Raw genomic sequence first — 19,399 nt, forward strand, 5'->3', positions numbered from 1 at the left:
AGTGAGCTGCTAGATGGTACTGAAGGGGGCGGAGGTGGAGTCTCCCTAACTCGATGAACAGGGCTAACGATGAAAGAGTCCCTGTTAGACTCATCCACTGCCTCACCGAGCATCGGTTCTTCTTCAGCATGCTCAGGATGCACTCTAGGGCTTGGTTGATTCTTGGGGCCGACGGAAAAGCCCGAAAAGCTCGACTCTGAATCTCCATTCCCAGGTAAACGATGGTTTGGGAAGGAACGAGCTGGGACTTCTCTAAATTGACCAAGAGACCCAGTTCCTTGGTCAAATCCAAAGTCCATCTGAGACTCTCCAGACAGCGACGACTTGTGGGGGCTCTTAAAAGCCAGTCGTCTAAATAAAGGGAGGCTCTGATGTCTGCCAAGTGAAGGAATTTCGCAATATTCCTCATCAGTCGCGTAAACACAAGAGGTGCCGTGCTTAGGCCAAAGCACAGGGCTTGGAATTGGTACACAACCTCTCCAAAGACGAATCTCAGAAAAGGTTGGGAGTCTGGATGGATGGGAACGTGAAAGTAGGCGTCTTTCAGATCCAACGAGACCATCCAGTCCTCCTGCCTGACCGCTGCTAGGACCGACTTCGTCGTCTCCATTGTGAACGTCTGCTTGGTGACATAAGCATTGAGCGCACTGACGTCCAGCACCGGTCTCCAACCTCCTGTCTTCTTGGCCACCAGGAAGAGACGGTTGTAAAAGCCCGGGGATTGATGGTCCCGGACTATCACCACTGCCTCCTTCTGTAACAGGAGCGACACCTCTTGATGTAACGCTAGCCTCTTGTCCTTCTCCTTGTAGTTGGGAGAGAGGTTGATGGGAGATGTGGTCAGAGGGGGATTGCGGCAGAACGGAATTCTGTAACCCTCCCTTAGCCACTTGACAGACTGAGCGTCTGCACCTCTTCTTTCCCAGGCTTGCCAGTAGGTCTTGAGTCTGGCTCCTACAGCTGTCTGGAGAGGAGGGAAGTCAAAGCTTGCTTTTCGTGGACTTGGCACCTTTCTTGGACTTGCCCCTGTGACTGTCTCCACGGGAACTTCCTCGGCTGGGGGCTCTGCCACGAAAGGGCGGAATGAATCTGGTAGCAGGTGTATCAGCCACAGGGGTGCGGTAAGATCTCGGCACTGAAGGTTCGATTTTAGCCTTACGTGCTGAAGAGGCCATGAGGTCATGCGTATCTTTCTGGATAAGAGCCGCAGCCATCTCCTTGATTAGCTCCTCCGGAAACAGGAACTTGGAGAGAGGAGCAAACATCAACTGTGACCTCTGGCAAGGGGTGATACCAGTAGATAAGTAGGAGCATAGATGTTCCCTTTTCTTTAGGACTCCTGAGACAAAAATAGAAGCAAGTTCGCCAGAACCATCGCGAATTGCTCTGTCCATACAGGACATGATCAGCATGGCCGAGTCTTTGTCAGAAGGGGCAGTCTTCTTGCTCAAGGCCCCCAGGCACCAATCGAGGGTTGCCGCATAGCATGAGGCTCCTGCCTCAAGGGTTGAGGAGGTTGCCGCATAGCAAGAGGCTCCTGCCTCAAGGAGAGAGGAGGTTGCTGCATAGCGCTGGTACCTGGCAACTCCCAATGCGGCAGCTCACGCATGGAGGCAGGAGGAGCCTCAACATCATACGTCTGACAGGGTGGACTGCGCAGAGGTGGAGGAGCGCTCGCAGGAGGAGGTGTGCTAACCTTCTCTGCCTGAAACTCCTGCATCAAAACCGCAAGCTGAGACTGCATTGTCTGCAGCATAGACAACTTGGGATCAACAGAAGTTGGCTGCCTCATAGCATGAGGTTCAGCAGAGGCCTGTTGAGGCATCGCCTTACCTCTCTTAGGAGGTGTGGAGTCATCAGATGACTGCGGCGAGTCCGAACTGGCCCAGTGGCTACACCTGGGCCGTTGGACTCGCTCGGCTGGGACCTTACGTTTAAGAGGTCGTGAGACCTGGGTCCAGCGTTTCCTCCTGGAAACATCTTCCGCAGACGAGGAATTTAAGGGCTCAATCGTCTGGGAGTGGAAGTGACGATCTCTATCAGATACGCCCGCAACCACTGAGGATACAACTGTGCGCCGATCAAGGCCTGCCGAACCCTTTTGCCCTTCGACTTTGCTTCTCCCCTGGGCTTGGGAGCTTGCAAGAGGTCCCGGACTGGGAGGACGACTGGCACGCACAGAAGTATCCTCATGCGCAACACTGACACTGACACTAGGCACAGCACTGGCACAAACACTTCCCACTGCACTTTTCACTTTAAGTTCCTTGACATCTGCCAAGAGAAGATTGTGGTCACTCACTAAAGACTCCACCTTATCACCTAGAGCCTGAATGGCACGTAACATATCCGACATATCAGGCTGAGCACTCGTAATAGGTTCGGGGGTCACCACCACAGGGGAAGGAAAAGGTTGAGGATCATGGGGGGAGGAATAAACCAAAGAGCGAGAACTCCTCCTAACTCTCTCCCTCTCTAACCTAGTCGTATACTTGAGGAATTCATTAAAATCGAATTCCGAAAGCCCAGCACATTCCCCACATCGATCTTCCAACTGACAGGATTTTCCCCTACAGTCGGAACAAACGGTGTGAGGATCAACCAAGGCCTTCGGAAGACGCCTACTACAAGTCCTAACACTACATCGCCTTTGTCTAGGAGCTTGAGAGTGGTCGGACATCTTGAATTTAGAGAACAGTCAAGGGGGGATTCCCAAGGAAAGCAAAGATCGTTAGCCAATAAATCCATTTAATTCCAAAAGCTATCTAAGCTAAGGGAAAAGCTTCCTGTATAGCGAAGGCTAAATTTTAGAGCAATACTTCACCAAAACCGTGAACAAAGATTCAAAAATCAACAGCGTATCCATGTAGGTCTTGCCGGCGGCACGACAGAGGAAAAATTGAGGTGGTGTTGACAAGAAGTACTGGAGTACCTGACCACAGATGGCGCTGGTGAGTACACCCCCCTCTTGTATAGCGATCGCTGGCGTATCCCGTCCGTAGATTTCTGTCGGGCAACGGAGTTGACAGCTACATGATTATCGGGTAAGATTAATATTGAAAAATACTAAATTCATATGATTTTCTTCTATAGAGTTACAATGCAGTATTCAGTTTACGACATATCAAAGTTAAGACAGCCTATACACTATGACATTCAGTATTTTATGTTTTATGATTATCTTTCAGAAGTATGACCAAATTGAGAGGGCGCATGTGTAGGTTTAGGCTACTCAGTAATGTAAGTCTTAAGAGGTATCTAATTAAATTTTTTCAACAAAGTATGAAAGGCTATATAACATCAGTACAAATGTAATGTTTTTTATCAGGAAATGATATTAATGATGAAATTATATTGATACTCTTCGTTATTTACCGTCTGTAAATGTGGCAATATTCCCGATAGCGGCAGCTCAATATCAGCCAAGAACAACAAGAAAAAGAGAGGTCAGTAACTCTTGGTTGATGAAATTCAAGCTTAATTTATATCAGAAAAATACAAAAAATTTTATGCAATGACATAACTGGTATAGTTCTGATGTTTTGTTCTTTGGATGTCCATATTCTTTCTAGCAGTAGTTTGTGATCAGCTGACACTGCATAACCAATGAGGATTGAAAGAAAGGGACTTATTATAATTTTATGAAAATAAGAAAAGAAATTAAAAGTGAGTTAGGATATAATGTCACTATGTTACTATACTGTTCTGTACAGTACTGTAATTTTTCTTATCTCTGCTGCAAAAAATATTGCCAGGCAAGAACATTGTCTTCTTCTGGAAGAAAATGCAGTGATTTTAGAGACCTTGCCTCCTAACAAAAATGAATTTACTGTACAGGTGCAATACATATACTAACAAATGTTTATTATGTACATTTAATTATCACTCTTTTAACCCTTTTACCACCAATGGACGTACTGGTACGTTTCCCAAAACTCATCCCTTTACCCCCATGGACGTACCGGTACGTCCTTGCAAAAAACTGATATTTACATTTTTTTGCATATTTTTGATAACTTTTTGAGAAACTTCCGGCATTTTCCAAAAGAATGAGACTAACCTGACCTCTCTATGAAGAAAATTAAGGCTGTTAGCGCCATTTTAAAAAAAATATATTGCAAAATGTGCTTGAAAAAGAAAACGGCTGGGGGTTAAGGGTTGGAAAGTTCCAAATAGCTTGGGGGTAAAAGGATTAAGGATACATACCATACAAATAAATGCATATACATACGTATAAAAAGAGTTAGGATTTTTTTAAGCCTAGATAACACACACTTAGGTTGCCCTTATGCGACCAGAAAATCGTATTCTTAATACATCAACTATAAGAGTACAGTATTTAACAGCAATTTCATTCAACAACCGAGATGTAGGAACCTTACCTCATTGCTAAGAGAGGAGTACCCATAATAATTTGATAATAATCAAACATGAAACTAATGCAGTGATTTGGTGTGTAGTGCTACTTATAAACATGGATAAACCAACACTACTTACTTATCATTGCTGTATCAAGAGGATTTACCGAAGCAGCTGAAACTTTAATCAAAATATCTCCCGGCTTCAATAAAGGTGGTATGCGAACATTTGCCAAGACAAGGCCATCCAGACCACTGTAGCCATCAAACTGCCATCTATTCATACGATATGATCCTTCTTTCTTGTGAGGCTTTAAAAGAACAAAATAAGATCAATTTTGATTATGAAATTTTATTATGATCACCTGATGTTCATAATATTTCTCCCTCATGACAATATTCAAGTGTCTACATCTAATCCAGGTAAAATAAGTCCAAATTTTCTTTTCTTGCAAATTGCTTTCCCATCAGGGAACCATCGAACCATCTGGCAATCGTTGGCAACTATCTAGTCAATAGCCATAGTTCCCCCTGCCTTTTAGTTCTCATAGTCAAAAATTAATATTACAGTATTAATAAAAGAGGATATTAAAACCTATGAGTCAAACTAGATTCCCACAGAGCTGGCCCTAATAAATTTGGGAGAAATCATTTAATATAAATGTGATAAAAAAAGAAAGGTAAAATTTGGCTATATTTAGAAATTTAAATTCAATTTGTTAAATTTGAGTTCCTTAAAAGTTTTTGAATCTTAAAAACCAAAAACCTTTCATATCAGGCAGTTTTCTTTGTGTTCTATAAACTCTGCATTTGGAAAAATATCTTGTACTCAAAATTGTCACACTTTCTCAAATTGAGAACTAACTACCATGGTGTCCACATTAAAAACTCATAGGTAAATCCTGCAAGATTTACCTTTTTCATGGTCTGATAACTCCCATGGAGAAGCAATTGGTTTTTGTTTCAATTTACTACTTTCTCATTCATTATTTCACATAGTTTGCCATTTTTAATACAAAATGCTTTACATTGGTTACATAATCCTCAATGAGGAGCTTAAAGCAAATTTGTGGAAAGTTCTGGTGATTTAGCAGTGGCATCTGCTAGTATCCAACATAATTCAATACATAATCCTTGATAATAGAATTTGATAAGGAGCTCTTTAATTTGTAATCACAGTTGGCTCTTATGGAACTTTTTACATCATCTGTCTTAATGTTAATTGCTAGCCAAACTGCTGGCAGTTTTAGATGTAAATACTGATGCTTCAGAAGGTAAAGAGAAAGGTTTATTTTGTCTGAAGATACTCCAGCACAACCAACACCCATCAAAGATTTAGAGCCATCAGTATATACTGTATAGCTTAGTGAGGTCCTTTCCTTTAATTATGTTCCAAAGCATATTCTTATCGGGACTCGGAGTGTAAATGATGATAGCATATTCTTAGTTTTCTTCATGATCCAAGGTGTAGGAAAGAGATGGGTGAATAAGGTTATCTGGATGTTTGTTGGTTGTAATAGCTTATTCGCTTTAAATGGAATAAAGGTTCATGATTATTGTATTTATATAAACAACACTTTGGCTGGAGAATCGGTGAAAAGGATTATAAAAGCTCTCCATATTGTTACAAAAACTTGATGTAAGGAAATGGTGCTCCCAAATTTTCCATAAAACTAAAGATATTTTGTGAGCTAGGAGAACATTTATATTTCATATTTGACATATTTTTCTTTAGTGAAAATGATGTTTTATTGCTAAAAAGTAACTTTTGTATGTTTATGCGAGAACGTCCGGTCCTTTAAGTAATCCATTTTCTTACCTGGGTACCCTTTTATATATTCTTTCTCCAAGAATTCAGGGAAGATATTTTAGCATCCGATATACAGTAACACTACTAGTTTCTATGATTTCCTAAGAAAGAGCTTATAAATTTTCTTATACAGTACTCACTCAATTGAGCTGCATGTCTCTCTAAGAGATGTTCTTCGTATTTCTTTACATGAATATACAATTACAATGTATATGCTATGATTATGCTAAAAGAAGCAGAAATGATAACTAAATATGCATGAAGCTTAAAATCTGTGATCATTACTTTTTGGCATCTCGGTGCTTCTAAGAGGGATGAGACCTAACTGAGAAGTCACTTGTTCCAATCACTAATGAGAGACCAATTAGGAAGATTTTGGAGTGTGGAAAAATCTGCCTCAAGGAGTATAGGAAAATCTTGAGCGATGGTATCACCAAACTCGTATGTTGGAAAAACACGCATTTAGAAATAATATAATGTTGTGCGTTGTCCTGTATTTCTATGATAACCAAATTGTGGATTTAATGCCTTGGGTAGGGAAATTGTTGCCTAGATAAGTACAGTACAGTACTTCATACCAAATGTTCTTTTCAGAGATGAAACCGGCATAAAGCCAAACATGACTGTTTAAAAGATAAATAGATTTTTGTTCTTTCAATAACAATAATGACGTTTATCACCACACACACACACACTCTCTCTCTCTCTCTCTCGTGATGCAGATAAACTGCTAGAATTTATCCCTGCTACCTTAACAAGAACTGGCATACTGTATTTTCTTTCCCACCATTATCCCTACATTAATGAGTTGGTTGCCAGATGCGCCCTCTAATAGCATCAGGCATAGTGTTTATAATTTGGCATAGCGTTTTATAATCATATGCCCTGGCAGTCATCAACAAGTATTATTAGCAGTGGGTCTAACCTTTGACTAAATAACTGCAAGGCAGCAGATTCCTTAGTTATTGGCAGTGGGTCTAGACTTTTGCTAAAATAGCAAGACTGCAAAGGAAGCAACTGTCCTTTTAGTCACTTTCTATTACACGCAGGATGTACGGTGGTATAATTTTTACACACCTATCACAGGAAACCTAATGAAAACTGACATATCTAGGAAGGCAAATAACCTCTAAAAGGGATAAAGTTGCTCCGTCAAATCAGGAATACAGACTTGGGGAACTGCCATGTCCCTTCCTTTAGAGAGACTTCTTATAGGCACACTGACAGTCACTGATTTGCTCATCACAACCAACAGGGTCACTGCTTTACTCATCGCAGCCTTCGGGGCCACTGCTCTGTTCAGAAATAACCAGAAACAGGAGAGGGACTAGGGCGGTTACCAATCATCCTGACCAGCAGTGCTCATGTTCGATTACTGGGGTTGGGTTTTGTTACAGCAATGCTCCACTCATCCCACAAAACCATGCAGAGGATTTGGAAGGAACAAAGAACCAAAGGACGGAATCTTACAAGGAGCTAAAATCTTGATCTTGGACGAATAAGCAAGTGGGGTCCTGTCATTTTGCGTCCAACCAAGGGGTGTCCTCAGGCTCAGTGTCAGAACCCACAAAGACCAAACACTTTGTGATTGGTCAGGTGGTGACTGAGTTTGTGAAAACCTGGTGCACGAGACCAGCAACATGGCAACCTGTTATGAGGAGACCCGGTGTGTGGACCCTCTGAATGTTGAGATCAGGTGCTTCCTGATTCTGTGCATGGTGATCGTGCAATTTGGGATTGTGCTCACAGAGTTTGTGCAAGTGGAGAACTCTCTCATGGAGGAGAGCGTTTTTGTGGATAATGGTCTAATGGGAACGGACTCATGGAGACAACAGGTGTCGAGCAGAGCCCCAGTTTACCTTCTGCTCGAGCATGTGTGAAGGAGGCTCTTGTAGCTTGGCTGGGTGAGAAGAATGATTCAAAGTTACTTCTCCATATCAGGAAAACCTCTTCGGGGCAGTCTCTCTGTTGTTGTCATTGAAGCATCACTTAAAAATTGAGGAGACAGGGGAATGAAGGCGGCAACCAAGTTTACCTCGTTAAAAGAATAAAAACCATTAGATTTCGGTAATATTTCAATAGTCCTTAATGGTTTTTGCTTCCCTGTGTGCTCGCAATGCAAGAAAAACATCAGGCTATGAACTGGCCAGGGGTAATGGCTGGGTGGTACTATATTAAGGGACAATGGTTTGTATTATGTATTAGAACAAGCCAAGATTGTACATACCTTTGCTTCCGTACTGTATTTCATCCGGCTTGTGCACGTGCGTCTTGCTTTCAGGAGTGCTTGATGGCACATGGTCTTTAGCTGGAAAATATTCTTGAAATTCTTTTGCAGTCCATTCATAGCTGGAAAATATTTATTATCTTTTACTATTCTAGAACACACGCTTATTCAACCAGAGTTCAACAATTAATAAAGATGGTTAAATGTTAAACTGTAAAAGCAAATGGATAAACAAAACAGTATCTATTCCTTATTTTTTTTAACTTTCTTTGCTAAAAAATTCAACAATAGCAAAAACAAAAACAAAAATTATTAAAAAATTTAGATTACAGTAATTTGTATTTTTCCTAATTTTACAAACTTCAGTCTTTAATAGGAGTATGATTCAGCGAAGCTGTAACTCGACTGTTAAACTTTATAACGCTAGATTCGGCATTTTTGCACTGAACTGTATAAGAAATGAAACAGAGACCTCCTTCTGTCCCTCAGCATGATCAACAACATATGAAATGCCGTGCAACTTACTTACTCTCTTTGCTGAGGCTAACACAAGCAGGAATACAGTTTTCAGAATCAGAGCACTGTCTGAAGCTTCCTCCTGGGGCTCGCAAGGAGCTCTCTTAAGCAATCTAAGAATCTTCATGATGACCTATTCAGAGGGTCGTAGCCAAAGCGGTGCATGTCAGTATAATCGGCATATAAACTTAACACAATTAGTTATAATATAACACTGCAAATCCGATCATAATATCCCTCAGACATGTCTGCCAGACCAAATATTCAAACTGTAAGAAATAGCCAACAGCCAGATGGGGACGACAAGACGTACATCTGTATTCTAAGGCAGACGAAGTCAAATTGAAAGTTGTTCTACCAGTCTGGTGGGTGGAACATGCCCACAACCTGGCAACACTGCTGTATGTTTACCTTGTTAAAAGTTTAATGGCCGTTTCAGCTTTGCTAATGTCTTATTCCTAGTAAAGGTCGATGGTTTGTATTACGTATAGGAATAACTTCGTCTTAAAGTGCACCTCGTTTCGAATACGTCCTAAACTTCTGTTTTCACTCAAGAGCTACAATCCTTACAATCATTTACATGATAAAAAAATATTTTTCAACATTTTGTAAGATGTACCTCGCATCTCCTTTCTTATTTCTCTATAGACCTAATGAAGATACACTGTCTCCATTATGAAATCTATCGGAGCCTTTGTAGTTTGTTGCGACAGACCCAGTGCAAAGTATAAAGTTATGACTAAAAAACCATGCTCTAAGAGGGAAACCAACATGCATATCTATCTAAGATTTAGCCGTCATTTTTGACAGGTCACATACTTCAGTATACATATATAATGAATCAATATATACATTTATGTGATTGTGTTTCTGCATAAAGAATTAAAAGCCATCCTGCTCAAAATATCAGTCCCTGCAGGCATGGTTTCGGCTAAAAAGCTTAGGTTCGAATCTCTTCCCAGCCAGAAACTGTTATGATAAAGGAATTTCCAGTGCATATACAATAAAGGACCCTGCCTAACCTAAGGTTCCCCACCTAACCTAACCAAGGAGCTGTATATATAGTTACTTACCAGGGGCATAGGCCCCTTAAGACTGCCATGTTCTTAGATTACCTGAAGCCTTTGTATATCAGCGGCCAGTTTCTCCATCGTGCATACTAAATGGACACCAACTAACCTAAACTACCCCACCTAACCTAATCTACAAGCTTTTTCCTTACTTACTTACCTGACGGAGGGGCTAACACCCCCCTGCAACCCACCTTACACTGCCGTATTCTTAGTCAGCCGTCATCATACATAAAGCTGGCCGCTATCATACATACACCCCGATTACCATAGTGTAGGTCTCAATCCTGTGTTTTTTTTTAATTCCCGGTAATATTTCGGTAGAGTCCAACCCAACCATTACCGCTTGTTTTTTTTGTTTATAAGAACGAAGCGAGCACACGGCGCAGCAAAAACCATTAGATTACAGTAATATTTCGATAGAGTCCTTCATGGTTTTTGCTACGCCGTGAGCTCAAAAACATCAAGCTCCAATGTACTAGACAGAAATAATGGCTGGTTGGGACTCTACTGAAATATTATCAACTTCCAAATCAGCTTCACTCCTGGCAAAGTAACACTAAATCATAATATGTATTTTGTTAATCAGACCAAAATTAACAGCAACAGAAAATAGATTTGACAGTAATAAAGAACGTTTACACCTATCCCAACGAATTATATTGACCCTTGCACTGTATTGCGGGTAACATGAATGGCATATCACCCGCTTTGTGCTTCCATTCATTACAATAATCAATTTTTAATTACACTTAAGCTGTCAAAAACTGATATAACATACTGAAGAGGGTCCCACTAAATCAATATAACTACCTGTCACTTGAAATTGATGAAATTCTATCAGAAAATCCCACAGATCTGTTTTATAAGTTCAGGTCGTCTACTAAACAATCCATGTTCTTGGGTCATTACCTCTGTAACGGCCACCCTGTTGTGTGGCCTTTCTTCAAATTTTGATTTTGCAATCTTCATTTAATATATATTTTTTTTACACTGCAATTTTTAAATAACATTTCTGTATTGAAATATACTTTCCCCATTTTCTGCTTTATACAGTGTGGTTCTATGAGTAAAATGTACCAATTTCTTATGGTATTTATTTTTTTTCAGTATTATAAGTACACCAAAGTACAGGGTCTTGATCGTTTCCATAAATGCCTCTATTCTCTACATGGTTACGTTATTTAGTCTTCCTCTAATTCAACTAACCATTTATCATCTAATGAAATTGGGTTATGAAAAAAAAACTTCATATTTTATACTCATTTCTAATATCTACTGGACATGTGTCATTTTATGTTATTAATTCCCAAATTATGTGCATTTGTAACTTCTTCAAACATTCCTTTAATAATCTTGTACTGGATACCTTCAAACTTTTATTTTCTACACCATGTTTCAATATTTGCAAACAATATAAGTACTAATACTGTTACAGTTATCTTTATCTGTAATGCTAATGCTCCTATTCTTTTAACATCATATCTTGTAACTTTGTGCACCGTATATTCTATTTTTGTTTCCATTTTATTTGTGCTTTGACCATGGTCTTCCTTTTCCGAATATCGTTCTCCTAAGTATTTAATACTCCTTGATAGTTTAATTTTTTTTCCTTTCTACCCTTTAGCGATATTTTAAAATTTTATTTTGTGCCTCCTTACTTTTCTAAAGAAATCAAATGATTCCTCATGTTTTCTTATCGATATTATAATACATTGTGCCATGTTTATATGAATATACATGAATTAGACCTTTATTACTTACTTACTTGAGCAATGGACAACAATGTTCTAATTCTTTTCTTGATCTCCTAGACATTTTCTATTGCTCTCCCATCTTCATTTCTGATGGCAGTCATAGTAAACACCCTAGGTTTTTTTTCTAGAATGCTGCTCCCCCAACATTTTCTTTTTATCTCATCCACTAGTTGTATTACCTTATTTGGATTTTCTTTTCATATACAATTATTTATGTTTTCTTGAATTCTGAGAAGTCTCTTTAACCTACTATATTACTTTCCTTCAATCTAGTCATCTTTATTTTTTCCTTTCATAAGGATGAAAGGAAAAATTAATGTTTTATTTTTTTTTAACTTTCTGCGTTTCTTCTTTATCCTGTAAACAGTTTCTTGCCCTATTTTATATTTTCATTGTCCCCGTACCTTTGATGATTTTCAATAGTCCTGTAACTTCTGTCTCTAACGACACCTCGTAGTAACGGGGGATTTTGAGGAGGGAGAAGTCCAATTGGAAATGACCTCTGGTAGTGGTTCACTCGCCCCAGTGTTAATACCGATACCCTTTAGGGGTGAGCGAGCAGGGTATATTCCTGGCATACCATGCAACTTTTTTCTCTGGTATATTTAGGAGTATTTATACCTTTGAAATGGTGCTTTAAGGAGCATTTCACTGGGGGACACAGGTCCCTCGCCCAGAAATAGATTTTTCCTTCGTCAAAATCCCTTTTTAAGTCCATAATTCTTCTCTTCTAGTTACTCTGCTTATTTATCAATAACCAGCCCATTTCAATTATCAGGGCACTGCAATCTATGCATGTAATGTTATCGGTTACTCTGTAAGGTTTCTCTTCATCTATATGGATAGTTTTAACTCCTCCCTCATTCTGATCTCTAAATATATTATAATCTATTATCATTAGTTTTTTATTTTCACTTCTTGTCCATGTTCCTCTACATTTTCCAGGCATATTGACGATAATTCATATCTTCTGTCAGTTGTACAAGCATCCTCCTGCCTACTGAAACTTTGGTATAATTTTCCACTACTTCCTCTCCTATTTTGAAATTAAAATCTCCTATCATTAGTAATTTTTCTCAGTTCTTAACTGCCTCCTTGACTTCTTTTATTACTTTATACATATACTCCTTTTCAAAGGGCAAGAAGGCTACTCTTACTCTTTGTTTCTCTATTCACTTCCACTTCTACATATCCAAATTCTTCTTCAACTCTTATCAGTACTGGCCCTCCTCCTGTGTTTCTGCTCTTTTCATAAACTTCATATCCTTCATTCTTCCTACACAATATGCAAAGCGCATTACTTCAGCGCAAGCTGGAATTGGTCATTAAACTTGATTTACAAGCAGTTATCCAACTGGTGTGGGTGCAGGGTGAAGAGCCCCGCCCCCTCTCCAGTCAGAGAGCCTTCCCTTTTACTTTGGCAACTGCTGTCAAACTTTTTAGTATTCTTAATTTTTTCAGGAAGTGAATACTGGTTGTTAATTCTGGAATGGAAGTAAGAAGCTTGATGCTGGGGGAAGGGTGGTAGATCAACCGGCTGTAGTTACACTCTCCTGTGCCTGGGGGCATGAGTGTTCGTAGGTATCCCCATATACTGAGTGTAGGTTGTGGTTGTGATGGACCTTCCCCCCTGGAGGAGGAAGGGAGAGTGGGAGTTGGACTGAGTAATGCCCAAGAAAACTTTGTCGGGTTCTTTTGTTGCTTCTGTCTCCTCAGGGGATACGTATGTTGCTATCGCCCCTGGATTGTTCATAGGGGAGTACGTTACAATGTCTGAAGTCTTCGGATCTGTCAGCAAGTTTTAGGTTTGCTTGCTTGAGTAACCCCTAATGTTTGCTGCTCCTTCTGAGGCTACAACTCTTGCCCTTGGCTTTCATGCAGTCAGCTGTCGACGAGTTGACCAAAGGAAGACATGGCTTCCAGTTAAGCCCACGTTTCTCTGTTCAAGTGTTATTCAGTTACCCAACAATCATTACGAGGATATTATGAACTTCCAACTTCAGATTATGTTCATTACCACAAATCTCACTACTGTACTGTCCATTATCATCACTCATTGATGCAGGTGTTGAATAAGAGAGGTAGTATTTGGTGGCAAGAAAAGACATTCACATTTGATCTAGGTCATTCAGATGGGTGGGATGTCCATGTGCATTATATAGGGTTGCCTGCTTCTTGAGAGATAAGAAATCTGGCATGCTAAACTTTTCTAACTACTGTATACCTATACTGCACATTTATACCTACAGTATGTACACACCCAGACCATTATATCATAAAATGTAGACATTTACCACTTAAGTGAAAAGCATTAAGTAAGAATTTTGATGGTGTATAAGAAAAACTAAAGGACACTTGTTTGGAAAATTAATAATCAATGCCAATAATAAAGCAACAAAAGGAGAATAATTTGGAAAATTAATACCGGGGTTTTAATGAAGGAAAAAAATCTAATTTTGGGGAGGTGCTGGACCTGCGTGACCTCCAAGGACTTTCCTAAGCTAGCAAAGGGAAAACAAACAATGGCTTTGACTGTCTGCCGAAGATCTATTAAGATCCAAAGCTCCTTGCCTTTAGAGTCTCAACAGGCAGAGTTGGAGAGGCACTTATGCTATGTAGTTTGGTTCATCTGTGAACGTAATGGACTCCAGACAGCAAACACAGTTCTTTCCTGGAACCCAGTCTATATAGTAAATACAGCAAATCTTAGGCTTCATTCCCAAAGTATTGGGTTGTACCAGCTACCATTTGCCTTGAAGCTGGTTTCCCTGCTGGTGAACTCTTCCATAGACTGACGAACAATGTCCCAGGAACTTCGGAGTTGTTTCCTTTCTAATGAAGTAGGAGCCTAGGAGTCATCTCAATGGTGGATTTCCATTTTTCTGGAGCTCTTCTTAAAGGAAAACAAAACGTTCAAGAGTTCACTGTTGTCAGGGAAGCAGCAGCATGCATGACAGCTAGCCCTTTATAGATGTGTATAACCGTTCATTATCACTCACTTTGACTAATCCCTGTCTTAGCTTTTGATTTCTGGAAAGATTGAAAAACTTGTGAAAATAATAAAGGATTTTAATCAAAGTTTTAATACTTTTATTACATTTTATTTAAGGATATGTCTTGGGGTGGATCACACTTGAAACTTTAATGAGATCATTTTAAATACTGATACTCTAAAGTGCATTAACATCTTGTGACAAATTCACACCAATTATACATGACTAAAATAATTGTTAGTTTAAGCATGAGATCAGAACCATTGCACAGAATATGCCCAAGTTTGTTGATGACTTCTTTGTAAGTGGCAATGCATAAAAAAAAGAAAGAAAAAAAAAAAAAACATTTTGCAGGGTAATTTCACATAATTACAGTAACTGGTAATGAAATATCACAGTTTCCAGTACTAAAATAAAAAAAATGCCACAGCTTTTACTGCATTTATGGCACAAAAATGCTTTACTTATTACATGAACCTTAATGTCTACATGAAAGACGATCATACTGCACCTCACATTATGACCAGGTATTCTAAGTTAGCCAGTACACATACAATACAATACTTTGTTTAAAACACAAAATCTAATGCAATAAAAGAAATTGCAGTATTTTATAAAGAAGGATAGTTGTAGGCTTATGGTATATTATTTGCGAACATGAAGTATTGAGTAAATAAACTTGAAAAAATTCATTACTGAATAATTGTGTATTGAATGCTGATTTCCACAAGGCACATATTATCTAATATACATGATGATGAAGGCTTAAGTGGTATTTTAAAGGCATATATTAATAACATTCAGGTCTTATGGCCTGCAAAATAGAATCACAGATGGCTTTTGAAATATTCTTAATCAAGCATGATCATATGTAGCATCCAAAAAGTTAAGGCTTTTTGTAAGGCAAGACAGCAAATAATTTTAGAAAGTACTGTAATTTAAAGTTTTTGTTAAAAACATGATTTTAAGTATCCATATTGACTTTCTAGTTACTTTTGCTAATACAGGTATTTTTATAATGTAGCCTAGGTACTATATTTTCTTGAAAAATGTCACAAGAATTAAGACAGAAAATTACAAATTTTATGTTTATAATAAAAGTATTAGAAAAAGATCGAGTAGTCTAGCCAGACCATCAGATAGGTCAAGTCTGAATAGCCTGCCTTAAATGCCATAGTGAATTTGAAACTTATGTAAATTGCTTAAATGCGACTCTGCTTCTAGAGGGAACAGCAATATTTTCTTACAAGATAAAATGTGCCAAGAAGTAAAAATTCATTTTCTTAGGCTTCAAAAGCACAAAAATAAAATATCTAAGGAGGATATCTTTAAACACTAAATTTGTTTCTTTTAAAAAGCATATATATCATCGAAGTATTGCAAATATATTTTGCAAAAAAATACTGAGCTGCTTTTCAGGTTTAAGCTAAAGTACTTATTTACAATTTTATAAATAAGAATTGCACAAATAACAAATATCTTTAGAATATGTTTGACAACACAATATATCTACGAAGGCCATTGCATCATCTTGCAGGGATCCAGAAAAAAAATCTGGTTTCATTGTTAAAAAATCACTGCAATGTACTACTGCCTGTTATAGTCTTGCCTTGAACAAAAGATTATGTGTTTTTTATTTTCAAAAAGAGGTTGAGTTCCTACATATTTCTCATTTTTCTTTTCTATTTTATAATTTTAAATATTCATCAGTATATTTTCTAAAAGTTAAGAAACAATTTTAAATATTTACATTCAACACTATATATCCTAAAGCTGAAGAAACAAATATATAATTTCTAACATTTTACTCGCCAGCAGTTGGCCTCATGGCTTCAAGCTCATAATCTAATCATAATATTTACTTGCCATGCTGTTGTAGTAGTATTCAAATTATAAATAAGATAACCACAGGATATACAGTAGACTTAGCACTGATAGAAGTCTTGGCCCACAAATTTTTATCGGTACTGTATAACCGTAATTTATTAACATGTCAAGTGCCCTAGGTAGGAAATGTAAACTCGATAAGGTATAAATTTTTCAAAATAAAAAAATAAAAATGATTGTAAATATTGAACACAATTGTCCCCTACAAAATATATGGATATAAAAAACACTTAATTATTATACAGAGTGCAAATGTTGTATAGATTTACACCTATGGTACTGTGTACATAGAATATTGATTCTTACAGATGTTCAGTTACACTGGGTGAATGTATCCTATGGTATCTACAAAAAAAAAAAAAAAACTACAAATAATGAGTAGCATATGTACATATTAAATAAAATTGCTACTTCATTCACAACTACTTATTCCTACATAATTATTTAGCCAGACTAAATCCTCAACATTTTAAACCAAATAGGCTGGCTTTCTACGTCCTTAAAACAAGAGGCATAATCTAGCAGTCTTTGAGCAACACTAATGGCCTCAAAAGATATATGCGTCTCTGAATCTAAGTGTCAGATCCAAGGATTAATCTTATATTTATCATGTACACTACCAACATGGCGTACATTGTCACCACAGCAACAGGTATTAAACCATGCTTGTAAACAATAGGAACCTTTGCAGCTCAAACAATGTGTACTAAAAGTATGACTAAGATCGATTGTGCAAAAGATTGCTTACTTGATAAGTGGCTTATGATTTTGCTAATTACATTAAATTATTAATTCTGCTATTATTGAAGTTACAGAGTACTGATAAGCAGACAAGTATGTTATCCAATATAAAAACTGTCTCAAAATTTGATTATTTTCTCTACCTACTCATTTCAGGTATTTACATACTACTGGCGGTCATCGACAAAAATTCTTAATATTTGAGAATACTCTACTGTAGTGTAAATGTCTGTCTCTTCGTCAATTGCAAGTGCAAGAAATTTTCTCATTACCTAATTATTGTAGTTATGTAATGTCCATATACTAGGCCTTAGGAAAAAAAATGCATAAAGAATGTGGAGAGGGTATACCAAGCAAATTACATGACCTGAATTTACATCACACGCAAAACACTTTAAAAAGTTAAGAGAACACAAAAGTTATTTAAAGTTCTCGTTACATATTACTGTATAATCATTAGGCAGTTTCATCAGCTCACCAAAATAAATTCCTTGACTCTCATAGGGCAGGCTAAGATGATTATAATGTAACAGTTCACTGCCTCTTTTGCAGAGTGGAATAGTGTACCTTAAAAATTCACAAAATAAATTTGTATAACTCTATCTCTGCTATGCTAATTCTAGAGCACTTAAGGGGCAAGACTTGGACTTGCAACCTCTGCTTGGAAATTTTGAACTTAAGATTATTACATCTTTGTTAGAATTATGTCTATATTACATATTTCAGACAGTTTTTTTTTAAAGAAAAGTGTTTTATTGCTAAAAATTATTTTTTAGGTATATATTTACGAAACCAATTACGGTCCAATAAACAGCCCTTTTCCAACCTAGATACATATCTATTTACTACTTCTTCAAGAATTCCCAGGAGAGATATATTAGTATCTCATATACTGTAACACCACCATTTTCTATGATTTCCTAGGGAATAGATTATCAGTTTTCTTATACTGTATGCTCTATGGATTTGTAAATGTTTCCTGCAAACCTCTCCAAGTTATGTTCATCGTATATTTTTGTCTGTTCGTTTACAATTTTTCCATTGTATATTTTTGTCTGTTCGTTTACAATTTTTAAATTCTTATGTTATGATTATGCTGAAATATACATACAGTATTGAAGATGATAAATAATCATGCCAAAATCATAAATTTTGCCCAGAAAAATTTGCAGACTTGAATTATTATGTTAGCCAGCTTTTTCTCATTAGTGGGCATTTGAGGGAAGGGGCTAACCACTTCTCAGCAAATAATCCTGAAATATTATGGTTATGTCCTCATGAGCCCCAGTATTAAGAAAAATGATTGGAAAAGTCTATTCAATCAATTAACCAAAAAAAATTTAAGCCCGATTTTTCAAAATATGAATTTTCGGAAAAAATTGCTACTTTTTTTAATAGACAGATTTTTGTCATTCAAACATGAAAAGAATAATCACCTTTGAAACTGCCTTCTATACACTGATAAAATAATACATAATATAATATGGTGATTTCCAATTCTCCTTCAAATGATTTTTAAATAAAAATAATTAGTTGAGAAACAAAAATGTAGTAGGAGGTTGAAGTAACCCCAAAATAACATTGATAAATGGGGCCGAAGTCACAATCATCATTCATTATATGCAGTAGTGTATCGAAACTTCTATATATGTTTCCATTTGTTCACAGTCTCTACATTTAAAGGTTTAAAGGTTGCTCATGAATGGCAGAGGCAAGGGACAGTGACATTGCCCTATCAAGCAGGACAATACCGAGAGACTGAACATATTACATATGATCAGTGCCCAAGCCCCCTCTTCACTCAAGCTAGGACCATGGGGGCCGGCAGTGGCTCCTGATAACTCAGCAGATAGACCAATAGGCTCCCCCGAACCCCGTTTCTTAGCTCCCAAGGATGGTGAGGTTGCAACGACCAAAGGAACTTGACAAGTTTGAATGGGAATCGAACCTCAGTCTGGCAAGGACACTACCACCAGGCCATCACAACTCTACATTTGACCATATTACATTACAGCTTACCTTAATACCTAATGACATTTC

The 19,399-nt window shown here is 37.8% G+C and overlaps 1 protein-coding gene across 1 annotated transcript in view; it reads right to left on the reverse strand.

Moving 5' to 3' along the window:
• LOC137618035 (reticulon-4-interacting protein 1 homolog, mitochondrial-like) overlaps window positions 1–10,904 on the reverse strand; it is a 50,850-nt gene extending 39,946 nt beyond the window's left edge. The window contains exons 1-3 of the mRNA XM_068347954.1: window positions 10,795–10,904; window positions 8,396–8,517; window positions 4,498–4,669 (exon numbers count right to left, since the gene is read on the reverse strand). Coding sequence (XP_068204055.1) covers window positions 4,498–4,669; window positions 8,396–8,515 — 292 coding nt within the window. The 5' untranslated portion in view covers window positions 8,516–8,517; window positions 10,795–10,904. The remainder of the gene's footprint in view (window positions 1–4,497; window positions 4,670–8,395; window positions 8,518–10,794) is intronic.
• Window positions 10,905–19,399: the final 8,495 nt, after the last annotated feature.

The sequence above is a fragment of the Palaemon carinicauda genome, chromosome 24, assembly GCF_036898095.1.
Source record: "Palaemon carinicauda isolate YSFRI2023 chromosome 24, ASM3689809v2, whole genome shotgun sequence".
NCBI lineage: Eukaryota > Metazoa > Arthropoda > Malacostraca > Decapoda > Palaemonidae > Palaemon > Palaemon carinicauda.